Here is a 12,742-nt window from a genome sequence, read left to right as displayed (position 1 = left end):
TTTCAAGAAAAACCAAGGTTAGATAATGTTTCAAGGAGAAGGAAGCGGTTCCCAGGGTTGAAGGCCACTGAGGGATCTGGGAGGATTGAGGTTTTCAAATTGTTATTTAAAAGTCTTTGAGTCTGAGACACTTCAAAGAAGTTGCTACTGTCACACGTGAAATAAAATAAAGAGCGAAGGGCAAGACATAGAAGGTGCTGGAGTTCTACTGGGAATAGATATAGGAACTTAACCTATGCATGAAAAGGGAAAATGGAAAGATTATCCTTTATCGGTACTAATGACCGCCCCAGGCTATAAACTGTGTGTGTGTGTTTGTGTATATGTGTGTATGTGGTATTACCCCAGTTAGAAGTGTAATTTCTCCCTTCCAACACAACTAGTTGCTTTCATCCCTTCACCCAATCATTCAATGTACAAGAAATGGCATGTTAAAAAAAACCTTACTTGCCGGAAGGAACACAGCTGATAGTGTCACAGTGTCTTGCCAGAGAAACTAATGTGTTGGAGGCTGTTGAATGAATTAAAATTGAGTAGTACAAGGCCTGATGGATGCCTTACAATAAATTCCCTGAGGAGTCACCCCCTTCAGTTGAAGATGCTGAAAAAAAAATCTCCGAAATGAAAGCAGAATTGAGTTAATTGAAGTAATCGTTGAAAGAAGTATGTAGCAGTAGGAACGTGTCGAATATTACAGAAAGTCTGCAGAGTAACTTCTCTCCCTACATCTTCTTCATGTACGTATCTGCAATTTATTTATTTATTTAGATTAACGTCTGTCTCCCCCTCTAGACTGTGAACTAGTTGTGGGCAGAGACTGTGTTCTGTTGGTTGTTATATTGGACTCTCCCAACCGCTTAATACTGTGCTTTGCGCACAGGAAGTGCTCAGTAAATACGATTGATCGGATGAATGAATGTTCCCCTCACCTGGGTTCCCCCCATTCCCTCCCTCCTGCTGGCTCCCACACTAATTCCCAGCCCCTAGATCTCCCCTACTCACCTCCTTCCCTCTACCCCTGTTTTCATAGTCTTCTCCCTCTAGACTGTGAGCTCGCTGTAAGCAGGGAATGTGTCTACCACCTCTGTTAGACTGTACTCTCCCAAGTGCTTGGTGCAGTGTTCTGCACACAGTGAGCACACACTAAATATGATTTATTAATCAATTATCCCATTCTGCCCCCTACAAGCTTTTGCTCCTGCTACTTGACTCCATTCCCTCCATTCTTTCCCCTCAGGTGTCCCCCATATCCCTCTCCCTTCTAGATACCCACTTTCCCCCAAAATCCTTCTGGGTCCTCCCCCACTCTCTTTTGCTGTTATCCTCCTCCTCTCCCCAACACTCCCTTCCTTCTGGTTCTTCCAACATCGTCATCATATCCCGGCTAGACTACTGTGTCAGCCTTCTCTCTGATCTCCCTTCCTCCTGTCTCTCCCCGCTCCGGTCTATTCTTCACTCCGCTGCCCGGCTCATCTTCCTGCAGAAACGCTCTGGGCCTGTCACTCCCCTTCTTAAAAACCTCCAGTGGTTGCCTATCGACCTCCACACGAAACAAAAACTTCTCACTCTAGGCTTCGAGGCTGTCCATCACCTTGCCCCTTCCTCCCTCTCCTCCCTTCTCTCTTTCCACCGCCCACCCCGCACGCTCCGCTCCTCCGCCGCCCACCTCCTCGCCGTCCCTCGGTCTCGCCCATCCCGCCGTCGACCCCCGGGCCACGTCCTCCCGCGGTCCCGGAACGTTCTCCCTCCTCACCTCCGCCAAACTCATTCTCTTCCCCTCTTCAAAACCCTACTTAAAGCTCACCTCCTCCAAGAGGCCTTCTTGGAGGCTGAGACTCCCCTTTTCCCTCTGCTCCCTCTACGCCCCCTTCACCTTTCCGCAGCTAAACCCTCTTCTCCCCCCTTTCCCTCTGCTCCTCCCCCTCTCCCGTCCCATCCCCTCGGCACTGTACTTGTCCGCTCAACTGTATATATCTTCATCACCCTATTTATTTTGTTAATGAGATGTACATCGCCCGGATTCTATTTATCTGCTATTGTTTTAATAAGATGTTCTTCCCCTCGATTCTATTTATTGCCATCGTTCTTGTCTGTCCGTCTCCCCCGATTAGACTGTAAGCCGTCAAAGGGCAGGGACCGTCTCTATCTGTTACCCATTTGCACATTCCAAGCGCTTAGTACAGTGCTCTGCACATAGTAAGTGCTCAATAAATACTATTGAATGAATGAATGAATCAACAGTATTTATTGAACACCTGCCGTGTTCATGATTTCTTTTTCCATGTTTTAATCAAGCATTAAAAATCCCCCATCACAATCAGATATTAGGTGTTACAGATGAGGTCCTTTTCTTCATCACGTTGGTTATCGATGGCAGACCCATCACTGATGGCTGCCTTTCTGAAGAGGGAAGGTCTCTCTAAAAAAAGACAGCATCTGCCTCTGTGTGCCGTCTTCACCAGCTGGTCTAGATCCACATCTCATAGCGATAACAACTCTGTCCCTAGCCTGTTCATGTGGTTCAAGCACTCCTCTCTGTGCCGTGTTTTCATCATTTTCCTCTTTGTGCTCACTGTGGGTAGGAAGGTGTCTCTACCAAGTGTTGTATTGAACTCTCCCAAGTGTTTAGTACAGTGCTATACACACAGTAAGTGCTCAATAAATCCCATCGATCGATTGACTGTAGAGCTCCTTAGTGTTTCATGACATGATGGATATTTTCTTTGTATTATTTCTGTAAAACCGGTTTTGGACTCAGTAAGTGTACAATTTACCATCTGTGGCTTACTGGTGATCCCAGTTTCATCTGAATGAGATTAAGTGTCTTTTGAGGGACAGCTTTTCTGTGCGTTCCCTATCCAGAATGAGCAGTGCATTCCTAAAGAGGGCATCTGAGACATCCAGAATACAGCTGAATGATGTTCAGCTCTTCATTATAATAATGTTCAGCTCCTCAATAATAATAATAATGATTGTGGTATTTGTTAAGCGCTTTCTGTGTGCCAGGCCGCGTACTAAATGTTGGGGTGGATACAAGCAAATCGGGTTGGACATAGTCCCTGTCCCACGTGGGGCTCACAGTCTCAATCCCCATTTTACAGATAAGGTAACTAAGGCACACCCTTCCCAGGGTCAGTCCTGGAGAGTTTCCGGTCCTCTACCAGTCTCGACTACGGGAGGGAGAGTCAAACAGAAGCTTACCCATTCCATTCCCAGCTTGGGCAGTGGCTAGAGAGGGGAAGGCATCTGCTACAAGTCAAAACTCACTCATGCTGGGCAGCAGCGGCATGGAAGAGAGTCGAGGGCGGAGACTCAAGTTTAGTGTGGAAGGAGGCAATGACAAACCACTTCCACATTTTTACCAAGAAAACTCTACGGATAGACTACCGGAATGATTGCAGATGGAGGTGGGGTATTTTAAGAGAGATGTGTCCATGGTGTCGCTATGAGTCGGAGACGACTCGGCAGCCTAAGACGAGCCAAGAACTGAGGCACGGAGACCTAAGGTTACACAGCGGACAAGTGGCAGAGTCAGGATTAGAACCCACGACCTTCTGACTCCCAGGCCTGTGTCATGCTGCTTCTCTTCTCTTCAGAGACCAAGTGCCAATTACCTTCAACTACCTATTGTGTAGAACTTTTATTAGGGCAAGGTAGGAGCTATCGCATACTCAATAAGTCATTTTCTTGAGTTGTTTTTCTCTACTGGCCATGAGTTACACTGAGTCAACCACACTCTCTGGCCCAGCTCCTTAGAGCCAACAATGCATATTGCGTTGTACTCTCCTAAGCACTTAATACAGTGCTCTGTACACAGTAAGTGCTCAATAAATAGAATTGATTGATTGAATGATTGTAAGTTCGTTATGTGCAGGAAACGTGTCCACTAATTCTGGCCGTCAGATGGACCTGGATTCTAATTCTGGCTCCGCCACATGTCTGCTGTGTGACCTTGGGCAAGTCGCTCGACTTCCCTGATCCTCAGTTATCTCATCTGTAAAATGAGGATTAAGAGTGTGAGCCCCATGTGGGACAGGGACTGGGTCCAACCTGATTAACCTGTATCTACTCCAGCGCTTAGAACTTAGTGCTCTGCACATAAGTGCTCAATAAATGCCAGTGATTGATTGATTGTGAACTAGTTGGGGTGCAGGTACAGTCTGAGGCAGTAGAATGCTTCTGGTTGCCCACTCAGCACCAGACCTTATCCGGTTTGAACGCCACTGCTGAATGAGACTGTTCTGATTTTACTGCCCAGAAAATCATATCTTATGCACAGCACATAATCGGCTCCGCCACTTGTCTGCTCTGTGACCTTGGGCAAGTCACTTCACTTCTCTGGGCCTCAGTTCCCTCATCTGTAAAATGTGGATTAACACTGTGAGCCCCATGCGGGACAGGGACTGTGTCCAATCTGATTACTTTGTATCTAACCCCGTGCTTAGAACAGTGCTTGGCACACAGTAAGCGCGTAACAAGTGCCATTATTATTATTATTTTTATTATAGAAATTCAACCCGCTATATACCAATATTTCACATAGTCTCGGCTCTTTCTTTAGCGTGAAAATTATCTGAGATGTTGCTCGACTCTCTCTGGAACAGTATGGTGTATCAGTCATTCCAAATGCCAATTGAGGGCTCGGGGAACAAGGAGCAGTGGCTGGCCATCATGGTAGCCTTAGATTTACAGCCATTCTCTACCTACCGATTAAGAGTTAGGAACCTTTTTTAACATCCGAGGGAAATGAGAAGAGAATGGAAGATTCCCTGCTGCAATTCCAAGTGTCAGGCTGAGGTAATAACAGTTAGTAAGGTTTCCTGACAGAGTAGAAGAGGGTCTTCATTACCCATGGGGACAGCTCAGGGATTTTATCCAATCACCCCTCTGGCTTGTGTATTTAACACAACTCACAGCAAGGGCAGAAAACAACGGAATAGTCTTCGATTACTCACCGATCGAGCACATATTAAAGGTAGGGGATTTGCTGCTGCTGCTCCTTTAGGAAATTGTGATGTCACCCTCTTAAAGGTGTGCGTGCACTAGGCAACAAAATCCCGAAAAGTTCTCTGAGGTCAGTTGGAAATCATTCCTTCCAGGCTCCACTGGACCCTTTCCAGTCTTGGCCGATGTGTTCTTGAAGCTCAGAATGACCCTTCTGGACCGTGTGAATCAGGGGAAGACTGACCCAAAAAGGTTGGACAGCCCACTTCCTCATTGTCAGGGCATTGGATGGAACGTTAAGGTAGAGGGGATAGTCAGAATTATAGCTATAACCATAGCTTACCCCACCATATAAAATTTGAATCAATTTCGGGGTACACTGCTCACCAACAATCCAGGATGTCTTGCCCTGTATTCTGAGTTGTCATTGGTGTGGGAGGCTGTATTGCCTCACTTCTCTTCCAACTCCACACCTTCTCCCACTTAGTTCTTCTCCATTTATTTGTGATATACAGATCCTGTTATTCTCTTCACCAACCTCCTATAGGAATGGATGCGCTAAGATTTTTAATCTGGTCTAATGCCTAATTGAATTTATACTCCATCTTCTATCTAGACACTGCACATCCACCTCCAAATGGTCTGTGAAAGAAAATATGAGAATTCAATTCAGCTCTCCACTTTCTTTCGAAGTATTACTTACCGCTCATCACCCACACTTTAGATCTGGGCACTCTCTGGGAGTCCGGTAAATCTCTGTAATGTGTCTCAGTAGAAATTCCTAAGCAGTTCAAAGGTAACCATGAAAGGCAGCTTAGTTATGTTTTTGCAAAAGGATTAACCTCCCCTTCTCGCATTCATTTCTAAATTCTCCAGATCAGAGTATCATTCGAAGATGGAATGTCCATTAGTCAGTTAAGGGAAAGGAATGCGATAGGTCAGTACACATTAAACCTGATTTCTGTACCCAGGTAGAGGCCCAAAAGCCTTGTTTCAATCCGTTTAAGGCAGTCTAGTACAGGCAAATACACTGCCTCAAAATCTATGGAGAAGCAGCGTGGCCTAGTGGCTAGAGCACAGGTCTGGGAGACAGAAGGACCTGGGTTCTAATCCCTGCTCTGCCACTTGACTGCTGGCAACCTTGGGCAAGTCACTTAGCTTCTCTGTGCCCCAGTTACCTCATCTATACAATGAGGATTAAGACCATGAGCCCCAAATGAGACAGGGACTGTGCCCAACCTCATTAGCGTATATCTAACACAGTGCTTGACCCATAATGACCACTAAACAAATACTTTTATTAACTATTATTACTACTGCTATTACTTTGAGTACTTACTACTACAAAAGCTATGATAATATTATCATCTTCCCCAGCACTCCGTTCTCAGTGCCTGTTACTGCTTAATAGATACCATAAAAAAATGGCAAGATAGCTTGCTGGATCGAGGTTTCCTGAAACTTCTTATTCCTTTTAACCCTAGCAAGTGTTGTTAAAAGTGAATAAGCAGTTCATAAATGACTAAGAAGATATAATTGAAATGTTACTCATCATATTTACTGAGGGCTTGCTGTGTGCAGAGCACTGTACTAAGCACTTGAGAGAGTACAATATACAAATAAAACAGACACATTCCAGCCCATGGTGAGCTTATAGCCTAGACGGGGAGGCAGACACTAATATAAATAAATAAATGACAGATATGTACATAAGTGCTGTGGGGCTGGGATGGGGGAGGTGAATAAAGGGAGCAAGTCAGGACAATGTAGAAGGGAGGTGAAGGAGAGGAAAAGAGAGTTTAGTCAGGAAAGGCCTCTTGGAAGAGATGTGCCTTTAATAAAGCTTTGAAGCGGGGAAGAGTAATTGTCTGTTGGATATGAGGAGGAAGAGAGTTTCAGACCAGAGGCTGGATGTGGCAGAGAGGTTGGCAGCGAGATAGATGAGATGGAGGCACAGTGAGTAGGTTGGCATTAGAAAAGCAAAGTGTGCAGGCTGGGTTGTAGTACAAGAAAAGCGAGGTGAGGCTAGGCGCAGGGGGGCAAGCTGATGGAGTGCTTTTAAGTTAATGGTGAGGAGTTTCTGTTTGACGTGGAAGAGGATGGACAACCACTAGAGGTTCTTGAAGAGTGGAGAAACACGGCCGGAACGTTTTTGTAGACAAATGATCCGGGCAGACGGACTGGAATCGCGAGAGACAGGAGTCTGGAAGGTCAGCAAGGAGACTGATACAGTAATCAAGGCGGGAGAGGATAAGAGATTGGATTAACGTGGTAATAGTTTGGATGGAGAGGAAAGGGCGGAGAAATTCGAACCAATAGGTTTTAGTAATGGGTTGAATAGTTATGGATTGAATATGTTGGTTGAATGGGAGAGAGGAGTCAAGGATATGGGCTTGTGAGGAAGGATGGTGGTGCCATCCACAGTGATGGGAAAGTCGGGGGAGGATAGGGAAATGTTAAGAACTCTGTGAAGTATTTTGCAGCTGAGAAGCACTCTATAAAGAATAAATTCACTCTCCTCACTCTTCCCAAACCAATCTTTTCTAGTTGTTCCTTACTTCTGTTGTTCCCCCGGCTTGGAGCCCCCCTCCTTTCCGGAATCCTATACCAGCACCTCAAATTCAAAGACCACCCAAAATCCTAGCTCTCAAATAAGCCTTTTCTGAGTAATTTCCCAGAATCCTATGCTTTATTAACCCATCAACCAACTCACATTGATTTTTTTCATTCTCCTCCTCAGCACTGTCTCTACATTTAGTCAAATATACATTCAGTTATTTATTTTGACAAATCCTGTAAAAACTCTTATGTTTCTTTCCTTCATTAAAGTGTAAGCTTCTTGAATGCTGGGAACACGTCACCCCTTAATTCTTTAATTCGCAAGTGCTTAGTACAGTTTAATAAATATTACTACTGTAACCATAAGTTCATTGTGGGCAGGGAATGTGTCTGTTTATGGTTACACTGTAATAATAATAATTATTATGGTATTTGTTAAGCACTTACTATGTGCTAGGCACTGTTCTAAGCACTGGGGTAGATACGAGATAATTGGTTTGGACACAGCCCTTGTCCCACATAGGGCTCACAGTCCTAATCCCCATTTTTCAGATGAGAGAACTGAGGCACAGAGAATTTAGCTGCCTTGCCCAAGGTCACACAGCAGACATGTGGCAGAGCTGGGATTAGAACCCGTGACCTGCTGAGACCCAGGTCCGTGCTCTATCCACTAGGCCATGTTGCTTCTCCATTAATGGCATCTGTCAAACACTTACTGTGTGCCAGGCACTGGGGCGCTGGGATGGATACAAGCAAGTCAGTCTGGACTCCGTCCAGCTCTGGAAAATCCCCATTTTCCAGAGGGAATTTAGGCACAGAGAAGTAAATTGACTTGCCCAAGGTCACACAGCAGAAACGTAGCAGAGACGGGATTAGAACCCATGACCTTCTGACTTCCACATGTGTGCTCTCTCCGCTTCACCATAAAGCGCTTAGTACAGTGTTCTGCACACAGTAAGCACTCAATAAATAGGATTTGGAAGAAACGATTAAGGAATGAATGAATAGTACCACTATTACTATGACTAATGATACTGAATCAATCAGTGGTATTTACTGAGCACTTACCGTAGGCAAGGCCCTCTATTTAGTGTTTGGGAAAATAAAAAGAGTCGGTAGAAACGATCCCTGCCTACAAGGAGCTTCAGTCTACTGGGGGAGACAGAACTTAAAATATGTTTCAGATAGAGGAAATAGTAGGATTTAAGGATATTTCCATAAATGCTATGGGGCCGGGGTGAGTATTAAAGTGCTCAAGAGTGTACAGAGCCGATCGCATAGCGGACATTCGGGGGAAATGAGGGCTACTGAATGACACGTAAGACACAGAAGGGATGTTTCCATCCACTGGGATTTTGCCAGCTTCGACTGTGACTAGTACGTACCGGTGTAGTCAGGTGGGCAGACACAGACGTATCGTCCTATCAGATTGAGACACACGGCCCCATTCTCGCACGGATCCGAGACGCACTCGTCCACTTCCAGCTCACAGCGTCTGCCCTGATATCCCGGGACGCAGTAGCAGGAGTAGCCATCGAGTCCTTCTCTGCACACGGCGCCGTTGTAGCAAGGGTTCGACGAGCACTCGGTGACCTCGCTCTCACAGAACCGACCCGTGAGTCCCAAGGGGCAGGAGCAGATCGGACGGCCGAGGCGCGGGTGGCAAACGCCTCCACGCTGGCAAGGGTTGGTGTCACAGGGCCCACCGGATGGTAGGCAGGTATTGCCGCTGCGCCCCGGGGGGCACACGCAGGTAAAGGTGTGCTCCCCTGGGGTACTCAGACAAGTTGCGTTGTGTTGACAAGGGTTTGAGGAGCAAGGATCCGGCGCACAGTCTCCTTTCGGACTCCCGAGTGCATCCGGGCAGTGGGAAATCTGTTCGACGGGAGCAGCCTCGCAGGAAACGTTCTCACCACGGGACTTGGAGCCGCATGTGATTCCGTTCGGAACAAAGAGGGATCCTGGGAGAGGAACACAATCAGTCAGTCGTATTTACTGAGCGCTTACTGTGTGTAGAGCACTGTACTAATGCTTGGGAGAGTACAATATAACAGACACGTTCCCTGCCCACAGTGAGCTTACAGTGTAGAGGGGGAGACAGACATTACTATGAATAAATAAATTACAGATATGTACATAAGCGCTGTGGGGTTGGGGCGGGGGGATGGCTAAAGGGAGCAAGTCAGGGTGATGCAGAAGGGAGTGGGAGAAGAGGAAAGGAGGGCTTAGTCAGGGAAGGTCTTTTAGAGGAAAGGTGCTTTCAATAATAAGGGTGAAGAGCGGGAGAGTAATTGTCTGCCAGATATGAGGAGAGTGGACATTCCAGGCCAGAGTTAGGGCACAGGCGAGAGGTTGGGGCAAGACCGAGGAGATCCAAGGTTGGCATTAGAGGAGAGAAGTGTGTGGGCTGTCTACAAGGAGCTTACAGTCTCGAGAGGGAAACAGGGAACGTGTCCACCCTTCCGTTTTACTGTACTCTCCCAAAGGCTTCGTACAGTGCTCTGCAAACAGTAAGCACTCCATAAATTGCATTTATTAATTGATTCTGAAGTCTGTCCCACATGGCACCCTCTTTCGGTATTTCCTGGATTTCAGGGGGAAGTTTATCCAAGCCTAACCTTATTTTGAGTTCCCGTAGGCAGCATCCAAATAAAATTTTGCTCTTCGGTCAGGGAGAAATGATCTGCTAAATTTCATTCCAACTCTTTCCCCAAGCAAAACTTTTCCTCACCTTTTCTTACCACTCTGTGGTAGAGAAATTGATTGATGGAATATAAGCATCAGGATGGAGAAGAAAGGATAGTCTATGGTAGAGAAATTGATTGATGAAATATAAGCATCGGGATGGAGAAGAAAGGATACCAAGGTGAAGAGTTAATGCTGTTAAAGCTGTGTATTTTAGCCCCTGAATACGCAAAAATTGAGACCGATCCCGAAACAAATCACAATCCCCATAATAGCAAGAAGAGTGCGGGTATTAAAGTGAAAACTCCTTATTGTCAGGGAACATGTCTACCCATTCTGTGGTACTCTCCCAAGAGCTTAGTACAGTGCTCTGAACACAGTAAGCGCTCAAGAAATATCATTAAAGAGCTTAGTACAGTGCTCTGAACACAGTAAGCGCTCAAGAAATGTCATTAAATCATTGAGATACCATGTGTTTTCCATTTTGCATTTTTAAGCACTGCCAAGTTAACCAGGATTTGATACCAGAAAAAAAAAAAGCCACTTGCTAATGTCCATCTGGGAAAAGATCTATGGATAATCATCAACTAGATGAAGCAGAGGAGGGTTTAGGGTGAACAAAGTAGACCATAGCTTGGGGTCACCAATTTGAAGCGTTCCCATTTCCAGACCCTGCCCCACTTGGGAGAAACAAAGCCCCCAACCTTCTCCTCCTGCTCAACGATGTAGGTGGTGGGTGATTCTGGGAAGAGAGAGAGAAGAGGCTTTGGTTTTACAGAACAGAACAATGTGAGGCTCCAGTAGGTCTACTCTGAGAAGCAGCCGGTGTAGTGGCTAGAGGTCGGGCCTGGAAGTCGGAAGGTCATGGTTCTAATCCCGGCTCTGCCACTTGTCTGCTGTGTGACCTTAGGCAAGTCACCTCACTTCTCTGTGCCTCAGTTATCTCATCTGGAAAATGGGATTGAGACTGCGAGCTCCATGTGGGATGGGGACTGTTTCCGACTCGATTTGCCCGTATCTACCCCTGTGCTTAGTACAGCTTCTGGCACATAGGAAGCGTTTAACAAATGCCGTTATTATTATTAAACCACCCCTCCCCTTTCCGTGGATTTAGTCTGGGACAGAGTTAGAACCCAAAATCCACTGATCCTAAGATCAGTTTGGGAAGGGCCTGCTTAATGGCTGAAGCTTCTCTTTTTCCCTTTTCTGCTCCAGAGACCCCGCTCTCCCCCCGTTTCCATCATGAGGGTCGGGGTCTACCCTGCTGTGTCGTGGACATGGGGAAACTAGAGCCTGGCGATTCTTCCCTCAGCAGCAATGTACCGCAGGGCCGACTGTTAACACTGTGGTCCTTGTTTCCTTAATTGTCTGGTTTTTCTTGCCCCAGTTTCCTCACTCTCATGGCCAAGTGGGTAGAGCTCTGGTCTGGGAGTCAAAAGGTCATGCGTTTTTAATTCTGGCTCTGCCACTTGTTTGCTATGTGACCTTGGGCAAGTCACTTCACTTCTCTGTGCCTCAGTCCCCTTATCTGTAAAATGGGGGTTGAGACTGTGAGCCCCACATGGGACGGGGACTGTGTCCTATCCGATTTGCTCATTCCACCCCTGCACTTAGTACAGTGCCTGGCACATAGTAAGTGCTTAACCAAAACCACAATTTTTATTTTAGGTTGTGAGCCACCTGTTGCCAGTGAACCCTGTCGGAATTATTGTCCCTGTCTCTTTCCCTAGTGCTTGGTATTGGGCCTAGTCAAAGTAAGGAATTAACGAAGGACAGAAATGATAACAGCGGGAAACATCCTCCGCTATATCAGTGAAGCGGCATGGGAAGCAGTGTGGCCTATTGGAAAGAACACGGGCCTGGGAGTCCAAGGACATGTGGGTTTTAACCCAAGCTCTGCCACTTGTCTGTTATGTGACCTTGGGCAAGTCACTTTATTTCTTCATACCTCAATTTCCTCAACTGTAAAATGAGGATTCGATACCTGTTCTCCCTCCTTCTTAGACTGTGAGCCCCATGTGGGACAGGAGCTGTGATTGATCCAGTTAACTTGTATCTTCCCCACTGCTTAGTACAGTGCTTAGCACATAGTAACTGCTTAAGAAATGCCACAGTTCCTCCTCCTCCTTTCTTCTTTTTTCCCTTTTCTTATTCTCCTTTCTTCTTCTCCCTCTTTTTTCCTTCTTCCCCTTCTTCCTCTTCTTTCATTCATTCATTCATTCATTCATTTGTATTTATTGAGGGCTTACTGTGTGCAGAGCACTGTGCTAAATGCTTGGAAAGTACAATTCAGCAACAAAGAGAGACAATCCCTGTCCACAACAGGCTTCTTATTCTTCTTCCTTCTTCTTCCTCTTATTTTTTCTTTTCTTCTTCTTTGTCTTCTTCCTTTCTTCTTTTCTTCCTCTTCCTCTCATTATTATTCTCTTCGTTTTATTAAATCATATATATTAGTATATATTAGTAGTAGTAGCATATCTTGCTCAGATAGAACAGTTTCACCGTTAAACTTTACTTGACCTACCTGTCTCCTGTTTCCCCAACTCCAGTTCAT

At 45.9% G+C, this 12,742-nt stretch overlaps 1 protein-coding gene across 2 annotated transcripts in view; it reads right to left on the bottom strand.

Moving 5' to 3' along the window:
- The window catches only part of CRB1 (crumbs cell polarity complex component 1), a 175,365-nt gene that overhangs the window by 131,759 nt on the left and 30,864 nt on the right, over nucleotides 1-12,742 (bottom strand). Inside the window, exons 2-3 of one of the 2 annotated variants that reach the window (XM_029064005.2) lie at nucleotides 8,889-9,464; nucleotides 5,648-5,725 (exon numbers count right to left, since the gene is read on the bottom strand). In XM_029064005.2, coding sequence (XP_028919838.1) covers nucleotides 5,648-5,725; nucleotides 8,889-9,464 — 654 coding nt within the window. The remainder of the gene's footprint in view (nucleotides 1-5,647; nucleotides 5,726-8,888; nucleotides 9,465-12,742) is intronic. The other variant, XM_029064006.2, reaches the window with a different exon arrangement.

The sequence above is a fragment of the Ornithorhynchus anatinus genome, chromosome 4, assembly GCF_004115215.2.
Source record: "Ornithorhynchus anatinus isolate Pmale09 chromosome 4, mOrnAna1.pri.v4, whole genome shotgun sequence".
NCBI lineage: Eukaryota > Metazoa > Chordata > Mammalia > Monotremata > Ornithorhynchidae > Ornithorhynchus > Ornithorhynchus anatinus.
This window is presented reverse-complemented; position numbering and strand designations above follow the sequence as displayed.